Raw genomic sequence first — 18,749 nt, forward strand, 5'->3', positions numbered from 1 at the left:
CTTCCACTGATGATTTTGGAGCCATGTCTCATACCTAAAGGCCTATCATGAGGCCCCACTTCAAGTTTTCACCACCTCCCAGTAATGTCCCCCTAGGAACCCAAACTTTAACAAATTTTCTCTTCAGGGATATTCACGATCTAAAGAATAACAGAAGTAACAGTGGATGGAATTGCTGAGCACGCCTAGCCAGTTCTAGTTCGGGACCACAGTGTTTTCTTACATGAGGTAGCTCCCATCCAATTTTACAAAAATGTTCAGTTCCTTTGCCCGGTTGGCATAGGGCCCTGCAGCTTCATAGCTGCCAAATCCAGGCCTTCCTGATGGCTATTTTTTTCCATCCAGCTAGTGTGCCTGCCAGGTTAAGCTCATATTCAGAGAGACATCTATCTTGGTCAGAGTCCTGCCACCACCATTCCATGCATATTACTTGCCAGTTACCTGCAGATTACTCTATAGTCTCCTTACCCTGGAATTTTGTGATAGCTGCTGAGAGAAGGAGTTCCTGAATAGATGGACTGACTCAAAGTCTTCAGTGTCCTAATTCGCAGATGAAGAGAAGTTTTTGTAATATTTCTGCTGCCAGTGCCTTTAATGCCTCTGGCTTTGCACAAATGCCCAGCCATTTAACATGAATACACCCCCCAACATTGGGAAGCACTGTTTGCACAGGGAAGCCATGGACATAAGGCAGAGATTATCCATTTATCTCAAATGCCAGTAGAATCTCAGTTTTGGGAGTCCATGCCCTAGCCAGAAAAATGGATACTCTGTAAGCAGTCCCAGTTGGGTCTGAGTCCCTCAAAGAAGATATGGGCTTCAGTTTCACAGAGTAAGTGACCCCCCCACCCCAAGGATTGACATATCGCAGATCTATGACACAACCCCAGTGTGCAGTGCTGATTTCTTCTGACCTCCGCTCCAGACCTTTCATTTCTTTAAGCTAGGACAACTCAGAGTGCTGGTTAACTGCACACTGAAGAATGACCATGACCTCATGCTTGCAGGATGTAAACAAGTCATCCAAGTACAAGAACAAGAACAGTGACTCACCTCCAGTTTTTCCCTCCTACATGCAGATAGATGTCTGGATCCAGGTTAGGAACAGGAACGTGGTTTCAGGTGAAGAAATAGGGTAAGGTATGATGTGGGTTTCCTTTAGCAGTTGCTGCAACCAGCACAGCTGTTAATTTAGGAACTGGACAGGCAGTGAGGGGATAAAGAAAAAAAAATGGACACACATAGAAAAAAAGCTGGGGTGGTTTGGCCCAGCCCTTGTGAGGCTTCACCAACACAAGAGCTAGCTGGGCATGTTTATTATATAGGTTTTGTCACCAGAATGTTGTTTGTGAGAACATTTTAGCAAAGCAGGCAGTCTGAAGGAGAGGTGAAACTTGAGGGACATCAAGATCATCTTGTTATGTCCAGAATCATCTACCCCTAGTAGTTGGTGTATGAATCCAAGTTTCTGATGGTTAGAGCTGTGTGCCTTTGCACATAGTCACCCCTGGCTGGCACTACCATAGCAACTGGGGCATCTTGACCTGCACTTTTGCATAGTCAGCTCCCAGAGCAAATGCAGCCATAAGGGAAACAGAGACCACAGTTTGAGTCACCACTTTTCACAACAGCTCAGTGGAGGGCACTACATGAAAGGGGTGCTGGTTATTCACTTTCAGGGATGGGTGCTACATAGGATTATCAGCATATGTCAGAGGTTTGCAGGGTGGGTTTGCCTGTCTTCAGAGTTCAGCTCCCCAGTCTTATATTAAGGCAATAACTTATGCACACAGAGCTGGTTATGAATAGTGGAGAGAAGACCTCTAAGGAGCACCAAGTTGTGACTAACAGCAGCTTGGATGGGGGGTTCTTGGGTGTGGATTTATATAATGTGCAGTGTCAAAGACCTCACAACCTAGAATCACCCAGATCCCTGTCTCAGGACTCACTCTTTTTTTTTTTTTTTTTTTTTTTTTGTATTTTCATGGTGACTCCTGAACAACCATACACCAATCATCAAGATAGGGCAACACTGTACCAAGGCCCAGCAAGGGCATCATGACTCTTCCTCTAAGACCAAAAGTTATCATTAGAGAAGATCAGGCTGGGATAGTGGGGGATATATGAATCATTTCTTGAGCAAGCTCCTGAGAGGTTGGACCTGATGCTGTAGGACTGAAAGAGATCTAATTCTTCAATTCTGTGAAGTATAAGTACTATGGTCTGGCCAGTTTTGTGTCTGCTAGGCAAGGCCTTGTGAGAGGCTGCGTCAGACCTCCATTCATCCTGCAGTCATGGCCTGGCCATGGGGCACCCCCATGCTTCTGTGCCTAGCTCCTTAAAAGCTAAGGCAGTAGGGAAGTCACAAGGGCTTGAGCTGGGACTGTCTTAAGTTTTATTTCCACCCTTGCTAACAGCCCATGATTTGATTCAGTTACAGGCTGGTGGAGAAACTAATGTCCACATTCCAGGAAGTGGAAGATGATAAGGACCCCAAATTTGGGGAGAATTAGAGACATCTTAGCCTTCCCCCATAGTAGGTAGGTTGTTACTAACAAGACAGAAAAATTTTTAGTATTCTTCCTCCCCAACTCCCCCATCCTGCCCTTTATGCTTTGTATTTTTCTTGGATGATAGAATTGGATCTTTGTCTTATGTTATTTTTTCTCTTGCAATTGCTTGTTAAATGTCCAGTTTCTTTTAACGTTTATTGGTTTCATCTACTGATTTTTTTAGCTACACAGGATGATTCTGTTGCAACTCATCCTGGGAGGTTTGGTGCACTGATGTGGAAGACTGTACATTTACTTTTAGACTTTTAGGGTTTGAATGTCAATTAGGTAGACACACACACACACACACACACACACACACACGCTCCAAACAAGATACAATTATCCAAACACGATATAATAATGTTGAATCCTTCAGAAACTGAAGGAGAAGGCATTTGTGAATTGGCCACAGCGACACTGTGACATTTTTCAGAGTCCACTTCATCATACTTGGTAAAATTTCCTTATGTTGTCATGTTGTTAAGTGATAATTATGGTTTTCCTACTTTATTATTTGATATTCATATTTTTATTCAATTTCTAGAAAATATTTAGGAATGTTATTGTTATATTTTCATTCTCCTTATTTAATCTTTGGAAAAATTTTGTGCATAATATCTCTTGCATTCTAATATTTCTATGTGTTAGGCATTAGAAAATCATTGATTCCTATAAAGTAATCTTATTGTGAAAGCAACACACATATTTAAGTAGGGATAAATATCAATGTTAATATCAATTAACATGTCATTTACTTTCTTTGTACCAGAAGCTAGCCTTGCTTTGGTTAACCTCTAAGTGATTTGTAGGATCTCTAGGGCTGAATATATCAAGGAGCATAAACTTATCTTATGTTGACTCTTATTTATAGTTATTTTTCAAAAAGGGGAGTTTCAAAATAAAACAATTATGCACACTGCCAGTACTGGTTCTTTATTTTAAATCAGGAATGCAAATTGTTACAAGAAACATGAGAGATTATTATCATAATTAAATATTAATAACTTCATAAAGCTATGTGCTATATAGAGAGCTAGCTGAAAATACCTTACAAGTTTTACTTCAATTAGTTCACATTGATCTTATATTATTGATTTAATAGTAATAACATTTATATGATTTATTATTATTTGCAAGTTTTTAATTAAATTTATCTTTGTTGATATTATATTTATGCATGTTTCTTTTTGCTAATTCAATTCTTCAATTCTTCTGACTCTAGGAACTAGATAGATTGCCTTTCCTATGGGTTTTAGATAAAGTTGTGCTTTATCCAGTCCCCCTCTTATTGGCCAATGAGCTGCTTTGCCAGTTGCCTACAATGTGAACTGGTTAGTGGTCAAAGCTGAGCTCATCATTGTAGGCATTGCTCTTATTATTGGAATTCAGGGAATTGCCTCATCCATATTTTCAGACATTCGAAGAGAAGGTCTTCAGGTAATAACTTATTAATGAGAGATGAAAAGGTCCTATCCTCTTTGCCTTGATTGTAAACAATTCTGGTACAAAGAAAATAAATGACATGTTAATTATATTAACATTCCAGTTTCAGTGCTCCCTAGTGATAAATTTGAACAGCACTATGGGTTAGCTTTCTTCTCTACCCAAATATGCATAATCACTTTTTTACAGGTGTATCAAAAGTACTTCCCTCAAAAGCATTTGCGTGTACATGTCTTTCTGTTCCTAGAGCTTCCACTCTTAAGATAAATGCAAAAGTGAACCTGGGTAGCAGAATACTATAAAGGGACTTTGGAGATAGAGATATTGCTGGTGGGCAATCATGATCCTATAACTGGGTACAGATAGTCCTTGTATCAGTGCAATTATTAAACTCTTTGGTGAAAACAAAAATACTTAATGATGTCTTGAAGATATTGCAGAAATAAGTGTAAGGACAATGAAAGAGGGTGATTAGTATGAAGTGCCATTGATTTGTTAATGGAAGATAATGACAGGTTGATCACAATCAATAACAAATTCAATTGGGCTGGGGATGTGGCTCAAGCGGTAACACGCTCACCTGGCATGCGCAGGGCGCTGGTTCGATCCTCAGCATCACACAAAAATAAAATAAAATACAGAAGTTGTGTCCACCAAAAACTAAAAAATAAATAGTCTCTCTCTCTCTCTCTCTCTCTCTCTCTCTCTCTCTCTCTCTCCAGAAAAAAAAAAAAATCGAGGCAAAAATGTTAAAACTGGAAGCCTTCCTTGGCGTTCCTATGCCACAGTAAGTATCACCAATAGGAAATAAGAGATTCTGTATTTTGGATGAAAATATATGAGTAGCTGCTATTAAGAAATTGAACTAGATTCTGTGGAACACACTGGACCTGATGTAGAAAACTCATCCTTGGGGACACTTGATACATCGTGACAACAAAAAAGGTTAAATTCTAACACACTAAGAATGAGAAAGTTCTAGATTTTATAAGAAAAGGGAGGGATTGTCTGGTAAGGAAACTGCATATCTAACTAATAAAAATTAATAGATGGAAGAATACACACAAAACTGAATTCAGTGAATTTAAAGGGAAGAAAAACATTTGGATAGGTCATGGTTAATAGATGTGGGAGCACATTTTTGTAATATAGGATTTAACATCCCAGAATGTACTCCAAGAAATAGTGTTACTAATTCTAGAATGTTTACTAACAAAGCCATTATCAATGTTAACCAAAATAGTAATTTTAGAACCATTATGGTAAAGAAGTGGACATAAAAGAGTGGATAAGCTATGTAGGGTCAGATACTGACTGTGCTCCACAGGAGGACTTGGAGGACTCTCCATTTACCAGAACATTGGAAGTACTCAGATAAAAAAGATTCCAGTCCTGTTGACATGAAAATGTTCAGTGGTAACCTTCCTAGTTAGACCTGAGCTTTATAATAGATATAGCTGTAGGGAACTTGATAGTTATAGTGATAATAAGATTTCACTGGGAGCAAGATAGTATTGAAACATTAAAAGATGTACATATCATTATTTCAATGAATGGTAAGATCAAATTGATTGTCAGAAGGGACACAATCTTCAGACAGGAGTGGGATGGTTAAAAGAACATGGTGTTTCTAGAGCCAAGACCTATTGGCAACAGTGATTACATTGCTTAATTTAAATTAACTCAAGGATGGGTGATCAAAGGAATGAGGAAATTCTGTAGATATATTTTCTTTCATCTGTCACCTACTTTTTCTTTTGGAATTGGGCCTATATATTCTGGATCCGAAACCACTGACCAATGAATGGGTAAGGCAAATTCTTATGTGGAAGGAACCTAAAAACACCATAAAAAGTGAATTCAATATTAATCAACCTGGTTCTTCCCCAAAGAGACTCAAGAATATTTTTTTGATTACCAAGCTTTGAAGAAATGCCTGGACCTTTCTTGCATTATTTATTACAAGGGTAGAATTGATGTTGAACCCATAAACAAAAAGCATTAGCATGGTTCCCCCGTTTGTGTGGGTTAAATGGGAATAATTTGATTTTGTGTTTATATGCGGAATTGAAAGAAGAAAGATTGCAGGATTGGGGACAAGGAAGTCTATGGTAGAGTAATGTGGGTTGACTTATGGTAGGGAACAGAAATGTGAAGATTTCTCACCACTTATTAAAGCAATCCAGAAAACAGGAGACAGAATGCCTCTTTCAGGTAATGTTGCAAAGCCTATCTTCAGCAACTTTAGTGCTGGCCAGAACTGTGCATGAATACAGAGTAGCAATGCTGAAAGGAATGGAAGCTATACAAGGAACCAAAATGCAGACTTCTCTCGTCATGTCTCATCTAGACATTGCTGCTGTTTAACGCCTAATCTTCTAATAAAAGAGAGAAATGCTCCATCAGAGTGGAACCATCCTTCTAAGATGCAAGAATCTTGGTATCAAGTTGATTTGGTTGGATCCCTTTCATGGTAAAAGAATTGGCAATTTAAATTTTAACTGTGACACATATTTCAAATTAGGGAATTTTAAAATCAAAGATAGTGTTCTGTAGCAAATGTCTTCCTCCTACATCATCTTCCACCATCCACGTGCATTCATTGACCAACCTCTCTTCTATCCTCTGAAGTCTGTGGTAACCATCAGACTATTCACAACTTCTATGAGACCAATATTTTGTTTTTGTTCTTGTTGTTGGTTAGGTTCCACATATGAGTTAGATAATATGGTGTTTGTCTTTCTGAGACTGGCTTAATTTCACTTAATGTAATATTCCAGGTCTTGACAGATTTCCATGTTTTTTATTACTGAGTAGTATTTCATTATAAATATAAACTATATTTTCTTGTATGTTTATCCAATAGGTAACTACTTCTCCAGGTTTCTGGGTAAATTTTTCTTCTGGGATATCATCAAAGTGAAAGTTCACAGCTTTATTTTATGTCCAGCTAATAACAGATACTCATCCTCCTCCTAATGTTCAGTCAGCACATCTACATTGTTTGCCTGGCAAGTTGAAACACCTACTTCTTATGATGTGACTGCTGCACTTGGGCAAAAGATCATTTAATGGGGCATGGGAAAGTTCATTGTGGATCATAATTGCCAAAAAATATTCTTCCCTTACCTAATTTGTAGTAACAATTTCTTTTCTACAGAAGAGTCAGTTATCCAGATATTATATTGGCATTCCCTTACCTGTTGGCATGAGGAGCTTGAAGTAACTGTATTGAAGACCTGTGTTTCTCTAATATGTAGATCTCCTCTCTGAAAACTAATATCTAATATTTCTACAGTCAAAGCCATGAATTTTGGATGTGACATGTAAAATCTCTCCCATATGAGTTATGTGGAATGACTGCAAGTGAAAAGGGAAGTCATTCTTATTATAATATATATATATATATATATATATATATATATATTCATTTAATGTATCTATATTTCTCACATAGTTTATATAGGTAATTGCTGTGGTCTAGATATTAAGTGTACTCCCAAAAGTTTATACATCAGACAAAGCAAGAAAGTTTAGAAGCAAAATGATTGTATTATGAGATCTTTAACCTAATCAGGGCATTTGTCCACTGATAAAGATTAATTGGGTGTTATATACAGGCAGGTTGGGCTGGAGGAAGAAGGTCACTGGAAGTGTGTCTTAGGATTTATATTTTGGGAGCAATTTTCTCTGTGCTTCCTGGTTGCCGTGTCCTAAGCTGCTTTCCTCTTCCATGCCTTTCTGCCATGATGTTCTTATGCCTTGCCTAGGACACACAACTGCAGAGTAGGCCATCGATGGACTGAGATCTCCAAAACTTTGCATCAAAATTTTCCTATTCTAATTTCTCTTATCAGATCTTTTTGGTCCCAATGATGAAAAAGCTGACTAAAATAGCTATTATTCTTTACCTGATGCTTCAACTGTTCCTTCTAATGTCTGCTCCAACACCTATTGACAATTTTGTGTGATGAAACTGTGGATGGTCATATGTCAGCTTTCGCACCTCCTTTTTGATAATATAAGTTTCATGGTCAGAGGACAGATAGCCAAATTATTTATGGAGAGATTAGGTACTATGTAACATTACATCTACTTCTTTTCCTAGGAATTATTCTGTTATAGGGATCTTAAAAATATTAATATCCCCTTCAAGGAAAGAGCTATGGCAATGATTGTGCAGAAATGAACTTACAGGCAAACTCAAGCAGCCTTTCAATTCAAGCACTCTGCATAGGAGCAGCTGAAATCTTGGTTACATTTGCATTTGAAGCCAGTTTCTCTCTTTTCCCAATCTTGCCTTCCTCACTTCTTTATAGGACTGTATGTCAGCTTCATTGTCCAATAAAAATTCTGTGTTTATTTAGAGGGAGTCTGCCTCTGAGTTGTTTCTGGGGAGTTCAATCTAAGACAATATGCATGAAAAATTCTGTCCTATAAAACCTGCTTACTCTCATTCCTTAAAAACTGAATAAAGCATTACTGTTTCTTACTATGACTTGATATCTCAATTTAAAAAATGTTCCTTCTAAAATTCATGTATTATTTGGTTTTATGTGTAGTATTTTCTCTGGTGGTTCTTTTCAATTAGCAATGCTCTCACTTGTCTATACATTTGTCTCTTTTATTAGAATAATTTAGCTCTTTAAAATCAAAGATAGTGTTCTGTAGCAAATGTCTACTGCTTAGCATACGTCTTAGAACATAAAAGGCTGTTCATTTTTTCTTAATTGAATGAAGAATTAACTAAATTTTTACTATTTATCAGGAAAGGCCAGGAGGTTTAATGAATTCCTTCTTAAAGCATTCAGGAACAAAATATTAGGAAAGATTTGGAAAGCCCATTTTAGCATTGTATATAGTTCAGTCATGAAATATACCTAAACCTCTGAAGTTAAGGGCCACAAAAAGAAAAGATCAATACAGCAGGGGGATAAGGAACAAAGTGTATGTGTGCATGTAATGCAGCCTCTCTTGAGTAAGATTCTCAATGTATATTGTAATGTTTTGATAGATTGTGAATTCTTAGCACATGAGTCCTTCATATTCTTCTGTAAGTATAAAAATGTATTTCATATCATTTGTAGTAAATTATTTTAAATCATCCACAAATTCCATTAGCATAAAGAATTGAGTCTTCAATGGATGTATAACAAGGTATATGGATGGAATGAGTCCAAAATCACACCAGAGTCAATTTCACTTCCTCTTACTAGTTATTAAAACTCTCAGCTACTTGTCAGCTCATTTGCCTTTTATCAATCCAGATTTCCAATACTCTCTGCAAATCAATGCTGTCAGTCATTCATTTATTTATTCAACATTTATTTTTATCCAGCTACAATAATCTCAGAAATGTTTTGATATTGGAACCACAATAAACAAAAACTATATTATGCAATTTTTAATAACTGGAAATAATCAAAATTGTTAACAAGGGTTTGAGAAAAATATGGTAATAATATAGAAAAAGAATCATTTTTGACTTTTGCTATGGAAATATTTATTAAAGACATATATTGCTGTCAATTTATACAGAAGGTAGTCATTCATCATGGGGGGGATAATGTGATTAGAAACATGTATTGCATTTTTTTGTTTTGTTTTATGTTTATGGAAAATATTTAATATAGACACTGAGGAAGTAGTATTTAAGCTTTTAGGGAATCTCAGACTAGTTTAAATTTATGAGTAATAGAGTCCTTCTACACCTTGCATTTGCAATTCTTAACATTTTCATATTTGAAATGATACTTCTTTGTTCTTTGTACCAGGGGATTCAACTTAGGGGCACTCAACCACTGAGCCACATTTCCCGCTATTTTGTGTTTTATTTAGAAACGGTCTCACTGAGTTGCTAGTGCCTTACTTTTGCTGAGGCTGGCTTTGAACTCGTGATCCTCTTGCCTCAGCCTTAAGAGCGCCTGGCCTGAAATGATGTTTTATTCAGCATCTTACCAGACTATAAGATGCTCTGACACAGTATTTCACACATTAAAGATTTTAATTAGTGAATTAACTATAAAATGTGTGTTTAAAAGATTGAAAACAATGCTCCAAAGTTGTTTTCTCGAGTATTCTTCATTCTCATAGAAAGTAAATGAATACTTGTTGAAATAGAACAAACAGAATTTTCTGTATTGAAAGTATAAATTTCCTTACTCATTGTTTTAGAACAAATGTATTCTAACTCAATTTTAACAGATTAAATCAATATGTTATATCAGCAAATTTATTTACAATTTTTAAGATCGTTAGACATTAATGTTTATTATAAGTTATTTACTACTTCATAAGAAGAAATATTTAGCCATAATTAAACTAAAAATAAGAAGAATACTTTCTATGAACCAAATACTTTACAGCACCTTCACTTAATTCTTTTTTTTTTCAGAATGCCTTTATTTTAGTTTTTATTTTTATGTGGTACTGAGGATCAAACTCAGTGCCTCACACACGTTAGCAAGTGCTCTGCCACTAAGCCACAGCCCCAGCCCTTGACGTAATTCTTAATATATTTACATCTACACATTTAATTATCCTCTTGGGAAATATTTTGGCATTGAATTATATTTCTGTTATTTAAATTCTTTGATGCTGGTTTATGGTATTTGAAAGTGATCTAACATGTCTTTTGAATTTATTTTTCCTCTTTGCTACAGTTTGAATGTGTTCCCTCTGGTATTCAATTATTCCCGATGGAACAGTGTTAAGAGGTAGGACCTTGAAGAGGCCATGAGAGCAGCTCTTTCCAGCACCCTTCTGCTAGCCTGCCCTTTATGCCATGTGAGAACACAGCAAGAACCAAGAACCAGAACCAATCCCAGAGCCTTTGTCTTAGACTTCCCAGCCATTATAACTTTGAGAGATAAATTTCTGTTCTTTAGGAATTACACATTCTCAGGAATTTTGTTGTAGCAGCACAAATGGATTAAAATGATCTTTCAAAAATATATCTAATATTAATTTATTATTTGTCATGGACAAATATAGCAAATACTGTTGATCGTGTACCTAATTCCTGGTTCTCAGAAATCCCTTTTAAGAGAGAGAAGATTCAAGAATTTTCCATGAAAGCCGCTATAACTGGCTCACAAAAAGAAATTTTGCCCATCTCTTCACAGCTCTGTGTCTAGTGACATCATGTTGGTAACCTGCATTCAGTTGTAATAGGAGTATTTATGTAGAAATTAGCAAATTCTACAAGTCAGGGATTGTCCCTGCCTCACCTCTGCTCCATTCTCTAGAGACAGCTCACAAACATACCCTTGCCAGACTCCTGCCAGTTGCCTCTTACCAGGTTTTTTCTTCTTCTTTCACTGTTCAAGCAATGACACAGGACGTGATTCAACCACATTCTGTGTCTACTGGAATACAGAACTGACATCTCAGTCCTAGAATGCCTGCTTCTAAATTTCTTGTTATGTGAAAGCCTTACATTATATAAGCCATGCTTTGCATATTTGGTGCTGTAATTTTAGATATGACTCTAACAAGTACCACAGACAAGTATGACTTTTATACAAAACATGCATGTGTCTCATAACAAATCAGTTATTAATTATAGTTTTGTAAAGAATTATTGTCCAACATATAAACTGATGGGCAAAAGGATAATCAATAGAGAATTGATGATTTTTGACTGATAGAACAGACTTCATAGGCAAACTGAATGACCTCCATGTAATCTGATGACTCCTAAAAGTTCTGATTTTGCATGCAAGGTGTCATTGAGAATTTGAGGATCTGGAGGTCACTTAGAATACCTCAGGGAAGAAAGGACTTTATCAATAAATATATTGAATAGAATTTATATTTCATCATACAATGTTATCTAACCCTCATATCCTCATATATCTATTCCCAACTCCAAAATAAATTTAGAAGCCACATAATAAACAGCCAATACATGTAACAACAATAGTGTTCCCAAATTTGATATAGTCAACCCATGCAGATATCTGGAGGAAATTTCCATGTTCACAAAAACAAAGAATAGGTTGAAATATGAAGCAAATCATTTCCTTTTCCACTAAATATAGAGCAAAACAATTTAACTGAAAGACAGCATTAAAAAAATCTACATCTTTCTCAAAGTTTTGCTCTTTGGAAACCCTGTGCAAAGAAAAAATAATAACTTGCAATTTAGAAAATAAGCAGCTATTTCATAACTTAACTAATAAAAAATTTCATTTTTAGTTTCAGAAAATTTTACATAATAGATTAATCTAAGATTAATTTACTCTGTTATTTACTTTATAAATACCACATGCTATATGTGTGCTTTCACCACATACACAAAACAAGAAAATCATTTCTAACTATTATTACTTCTAGATGGTTAATACATTTAAAAAATAAAGTTATACAAATAAGTTGGAAAAAAAATCTCCTAAGACATTACATGTTAAATAAGTCTTTTAAAAATGTTTATATAATTTTTTAAAAGAAAAAATAGGTAGAAATGGGAGTAAGGTGTATAACATAATGACATTTATATAAATTAATTACACTTTTATAAAAATAACACTGTTCCTTCTTAGAATATTAACAAATAAAAATAAACATGCTCAAAATACTGTATGATGGTTTATGATAAAGATTTGGAATGAAAGTAGGGAATATCCATTCATCCACTGAAGGGCATGTAGGTTGGCTCCACAGTTTAGCTATTGTGAATTATGCTGCTATAAACATTGATGTGGCTGTGTCCCTGTAGCATGCTGTTTTTAAGTCCTTTGGGTATAGTCCAAGAAGAGGGATAGCTGAGTCAAAAAACAAATGTGAATGTTTTCTCTGATATAAAGAGACTGACTCATATTAGGGAAGAGGGGTGGAAGGGAAAGAGAGAGGGCAGGGGATTAGCAAGGGTGGTGGAATGTGATGGACATCATTATCCAAAGTATATGTATGATGACTCAAATTGGGTGTCAACATACTATATATATAAACAGATATGAAAATTGTGGTATATATGTGTAATAGGAATTGTAGTGCAAAAAAACAAAGTACATGTATAAAGGCATGAATTGGTGTGAACATACTCTATATACAAAGATATGAAAAATTGTACACTATATATGTAATAAGAATTGTAATGCATTACACTGTCGTGTATTTAAAAAAATAATAAAACTAAAGAAAAAAAAGAAAGAAAGTAGGGAAGTGTAGGGAATAGCATTAGACAATGGAAGAATAAAATTAAAAATTTAGAAACTGGCTGAACTGATAATGATAGTTTGCCATCATCTGAAGTATAGGATTAATTTGATTAATTCATCTGCACCTGAGAAGCAATTAAAAATGGCATGAGCATTTAATTTACTCAGTAAAAGCAATTGCTAAAAAGCATGCCATAATACCCTGTACTTCTTTAATCAATTATTTGAGCTATTTGTCTGGAGAGCTCAAAAATTTAGTCAATGCTGGCAAGGATGTGGTCAAATCAGCAATTATATAAACCAATAGGAACTTAATTATCATCCTTCCAAAATAATCTTTGCCATATATATTGAGAATCTTCACTTAATAAACTTCACTCTGAATAATTCCTACACTAAGCAATATAAGCTAATAAAACAAAAATCTTGAAAATATAAATATAAAACATCTATTTCCAAAATTAAACTTTAATTTAAATAAAAATAGGAAAGCATGCTAAAAGATTAGCAAGGAAAAAATAGTAAAATAAATCATGGTACTTAGAAGCTGGAATTTTATTCTGTCATTAAAACAGTGAATGGTAACAATAACTAGTGATGTGGAAAAGTATTCTTATGAGTAAGTGAGAAAGGTGAGGAAAAATGAACTATACAATGCTGGATCCCAGTTTTATTTTGTAAATACATGAAACTAAGGAAAATATTGAAGTGAGTAGATGCTGGGATCATAGTTTCTAAATATTTTATAATTTGCACACATTACTTTTATGATCAAATTCTGTTTAAGATTGTAGAATATATCTTATAGACTTAAAATTGAATGAAGTGCATTAATTTTGAGAAGTGAGAAAACAGCATGAAAACTTTAAGCTATGTTTCTTTTTTTCTTACAAATCATCAATGTCAAAATATTCACACTAGAAAAAGTCTGTGGAATGTTGTAATAAGACTAAAGAGTTCACATTAAATTCTATAATGTTTGGTTCATGAAACAGATATATTGAGAAAGGTAACAGAAAAAGGCTTAAAATATAGTAAGAAAGATTTGACTTTATTAAATTATTATTAATTAATTATTAATTAATTATTAATTAAACATTATTTTCAGTGCTAGATACTGGTCTGTGAAATTGAACTCTCATATCATGAAATAACATTGGGCACTAAACGTTGATCCTTTTGTGGGTATGATTCATATGTATTTAGCACAGGAACATTTAATAAGATTAGCAGTGACAGTAAAAAGAGGTGACAGGAGAAAGCAGTTGGTATTGAGCTTTTCATTGTGAAAAAATATTAATATTATTGCCATACTATCTACCTTAATAATTTCATATTGTAGGTAATTATTAGGACTTCTTTTTTTTTTCCTTTTTGGTGCGAGGGATTGAATCCAGGAGTATTTAACCACTGAACCATATCTGCTGCCCTTTTTCATATTTTGTTTACTGGGTTACTTAGTGCCTGGATAAGTTGTCGAGGCTGGCTTTGAACTCAAAGTCCTCCTGCCTTAGCCTCCCCAGCCATTGAGATTCAGGTAATAAACCACTGCATCAGGTTTGTTTTTAAACTTCATTTTTATAAATCTCTTTGAATGTTGAGCAAAGTCTTATTTGAATATCTAGTCACTTCTCTTTTCATTATTTGCTAAAAATGATAAAGGATTTAGGCTTAATGCAGAAAAGGTCACATTCTTAATGTGTGTTATAAAAAGGAATTTATAAATAGCTTATTAATGATTTTGGATATACTTGAAAATATATTTCACAAGACTTGGTGTACAGCATTAATATTCTTTTTGCATAACAGCTCTATCTTGCTCTTTGCAGTTCCTTAGAAAAACCAGATAGCTAAAGCAGTAATAGAAATAGATTGCCAATACATAAAAGGTTTCTTTTCACTTTAATTGCTGCATGACATTTCAGTTTACAGGTAATATGTATCTTTAATCTGAATAGCACAGCCTTTAACTTACTAGAGTTAAATACAGGAGAAATGAATGGCCTTACACTTACCAAAATCTAAACTGGGAAAAGAAGCACAAAGCGGAAGCATTCATCTTGATAATAGCCAAGAAGTCAATTGAATTTCTTTCCCAAAGAAGAACTGAGTCACATGAAGCTATTTTGGGTGAATTTTGTTGTTTGTTCCCTCAAGTCCGAGTCTCAGAGAAAATTGTTTACATATTGAAAACACGCAGCTAAAATACTCTGCGAGAATATCCAAAATAGTTCATATTTTTACATGGCTTAGTGGCATGAAGGAAAGTATACAAAGTTTTTTTGTTCTGAAAAAAATAATTCAGCATGAATCTTATATTCAAGTTCATCACTATAAAAGCTGTCTTCAACTTGTTTTTTGTTTATAATTTTAGAGCTGAATAATGCCCACAATTTGCTGCTCTTTTTGGCCCTATCATCTATACATTAGAAGGTCTATTCTGAAAATGAGTGATTGGAGGCTTTTACTGGGTTGTATTCATGCAAAGGCTAATGTTAAAATAAGGAATAGTGAGTATCTAATGGAATGATTGCTAAAAGAGGCCATCCTAAAATTCGTAATCATGAAACAGATGAAGCAGAGTCAGATGAGCAGCAGAATGTTCGATTGGCTTCATTTGTAAGGTTTCAGCCTCTAATTGTTCTGCTTCTTTCTTTCAAACAGTTTACTAGTTTAACAAATACTCTAGACCTACAAGACAACAGAGAAGTAAAGGAACACATAAAGAAACTGTTGGATTATTGCATATTGTTTTACTCAGCACACAGCTATTAGAGAGTAACTTCTATTTTCTGGAGACTTAGATATAGGCATTATCTTATCTTCAGAGGAGTATGAGCAATATAAATAGAATGAGATGTATGAAATTCAGAGAGAAAAGAATAGTAGAAACCTAAACTCTTGAGTAACTACCTTTCAAAACTACCTTTAAAATATTACATGATTATTTTAATTTTAATGATTATAAAACGTAGGTTTAAAGATGTTTAAATGGTAGTGAATCTGTTTTGGGATGGGGTTGAGATTGGAAGCTACAGTTTCCTAATTCTACAATAACATACTGTACATAAGTTCAATCAAAAATAGGTTTAATCAAACAAGGGACGTTTTTGGTTTTAGAACTCACCCTCCCATCTTCTAGGGTTGAGCCAGAGAATATCATTTTAAAAGGAGTGAGTGTTGGTAAATGCAATGCTGAGGGACAAGAACCTCCATGGTACAGAGAGGTCGCTCACATCCAGATTCCAGCTTGTATGCAGGAGAATGACAAAGACTCAGTCTCACTTGTCCTCTAATGGATCTTGTATTGTATGGTACCCATCAATTCCCCTCATATTCCATTAAAAATGGTCAGGTAATTGGACACTCAAACTGCAACAAGGTTAGAAAAATGCAATCTCATGTAGAAGCCCTCAAGCCCACTTCAAATTTATTAGTATGGAAAATAATCAACCTTCAGTCTACATTAAACCAACCCTTACTGGAAAATTACTTCCTCTTATTTTTTTATTTTAATTTTTGAATTTTCTTTTATGTAGTATATTCCTTTTTGATGTGGTTTTTACATAGATTAATAGAAAAGCAAATACTATTTCCCCTGTAGATCCTGCCACATCCTTTTATCTAGTTCATAGGACCATGCATTTTGCACTCAAGCAAAAGTAGTTATAAAGATAAACCTGAGAACAAATATGTAGAGCAAGAATTAAATGTCTGTTGAGAAATTACTGAAAATGTAAGAGAAATTTTGAGGTTTAGATCCCCCGAGAAAAGAAACTTTTGTTGAATGGAGAAAAATTAGTTTTGTGTAAATTATGGGAGAACTGGAAGTTTGGCGCAATGTGTGCAAAATGAAGATCATAAGTATTTGCTTCAAAGACATGTACAGCACATATGTGTGGCAAGATCATTAAGTAAGGTTTTTGAGATAAGCCATGTGGTCATGTGCGTTGATAGTTTGCTTTCTTTTATTGCTGAGATACATTTCCTTAAATGCGTAAGGTCTAATTTTTAGAATATCTATTCTCCTGTTGATGTACTTTTAGATTTTTTTCCTTCTTTGGGTGTAACTCCTATGAACACTCCTGTGGAAAAACAATTTATTTTGCTTAGTTAAGTGCCCAGGAGCAAAATTATTGGGTCATAGAGTTAAGTATGTTGAGATTTATAGAGAACAGCCACAATGATCACAATATTTTATTATATACCCTCTAGCAATGTGTGAAAGTTCTAGTTGCTCCAGTTCTGCACTGTTTGACATTGTGCTTGTGCACATGTGTGTGTGTGAGAGCAGTCTAAAGGGAGCAAGGAATAGTTGATTGTTTTAAAATGACAGCAGGCAATTTCACATGCTTATCAAACATCCATGCATTTTCTTTTTTTGCTTTTTTCTTTTACTTGTATTTAAACTGATTACTTTTCTTTTAATTGTTGAGGGAGGCCTTATATATTCTGAATGGGAGTATGTATTGTGTGTATTTACCAATCTATAACTTTTCTATTTATTTTTAAAAGTATATTGTGAATAGGAAAATGTTTAGTTGGGATGAATTTTATTTTTCATTTGTTTTCTTTTATGATGAGTGCTTTATATGAACTGTTTAAGAAAACTTAACCATTCCAAGGATGTAAAGATACTTTTGTGTTTCTTTCTAGAACATTCATGGTTCTAGCCTTCATGTTTAGGTCCACCTCAAAGTAATATTTATATATGCAGACTTGGAAAGCTACACTAATGGAATGTTTGGAGCTATCCAGATAATTTAATAGAAATTTGTTAAAAAGATTTTCCATTTTTTATTAATTAAATTATTTTAAAAATTATTAATTAAATTATTGTTCTGGTTGAAATATTTACTTGACTATATATTTGTGCAGTTGGTTTCCAGTTGTCTCTCTTCCTTAGATTTTTATGAATGTCTACATATTAGTAATGCACTGCCCAGATACTTATAACATTATAGTCATCATTAAGTTATTTAAATCCCCTAATTTTGTTTTTTTTATACATTATTGTTTTTACTATTCTTTTTACTTTTTATTTCAATATCTGTTTCAGAGTTCATTTCTATCTGCTGAAATTCATATCTATTCATGCATTCTGTCATTCTTTCACTAGATTAACATAGTTATTATGTTCCTATTTACTGTTTAGTTTTTTCACCATGTATATGCTCTTCATATACATATTTTTTTGTTGTTGTGGGTTGGACATTTTGTGTAAAGAACATTAAAAATTAAATAATATTTATCCTTTAAAATGACAAGTAGCTTTTGTGGTCAGATTCCTTGTATTAGGAGATATGTTCCTCTAATCTTTATTAGAGACATTTATAAGGCTTAGTGAACTTTAGTCAGATTTGTTTCAATTCTGGCTTTAAGTCTGAATTTCTCCCTTCAAAAAGTAGTTTCAGAGTCTGAATTGAAAATATCCTAAAATGCCTTAGGCATTTTAAAAAATAAAGTTTTATTGTAAGTTGTCATTTCCTAATCGTATGTATTTACATAATAAACCATGATGCTACAATTCTGGAACACAATGTGGAACAATTAGAGCAAATTAATAATGTATCTATCACCTCAAATACAT

At 34.2% G+C, this 18,749-nt stretch overlaps 1 protein-coding gene across 1 annotated transcript; it reads right to left on the reverse strand.

Moving 5' to 3' along the window:
- Window positions 1-345: 345 nt before the first annotated feature.
- Suox (sulfite oxidase) lies at window positions 346-17,420 on the reverse strand. The gene is given in 12 exon segments (XM_077105564.1): window positions 346-450; window positions 452-522; window positions 525-616; window positions 618-800; window positions 802-875; window positions 878-1,069; window positions 1,071-1,141; window positions 1,610-1,714; window positions 1,717-1,871; window positions 1,873-2,072; window positions 2,074-2,200; window positions 17,368-17,420. Coding segments are annotated over 12 exon segments (1,428 nt in total).
- Window positions 17,421-18,749: the final 1,329 nt, after the last annotated feature.

The sequence above is a fragment of the Callospermophilus lateralis genome, chromosome 16 (genome assembly GCF_048772815.1).
Source record: "Callospermophilus lateralis isolate mCalLat2 chromosome 16, mCalLat2.hap1, whole genome shotgun sequence".
Classification (NCBI taxonomy): Eukaryota; Metazoa; Chordata; class Mammalia; order Rodentia; family Sciuridae; genus Callospermophilus; species Callospermophilus lateralis.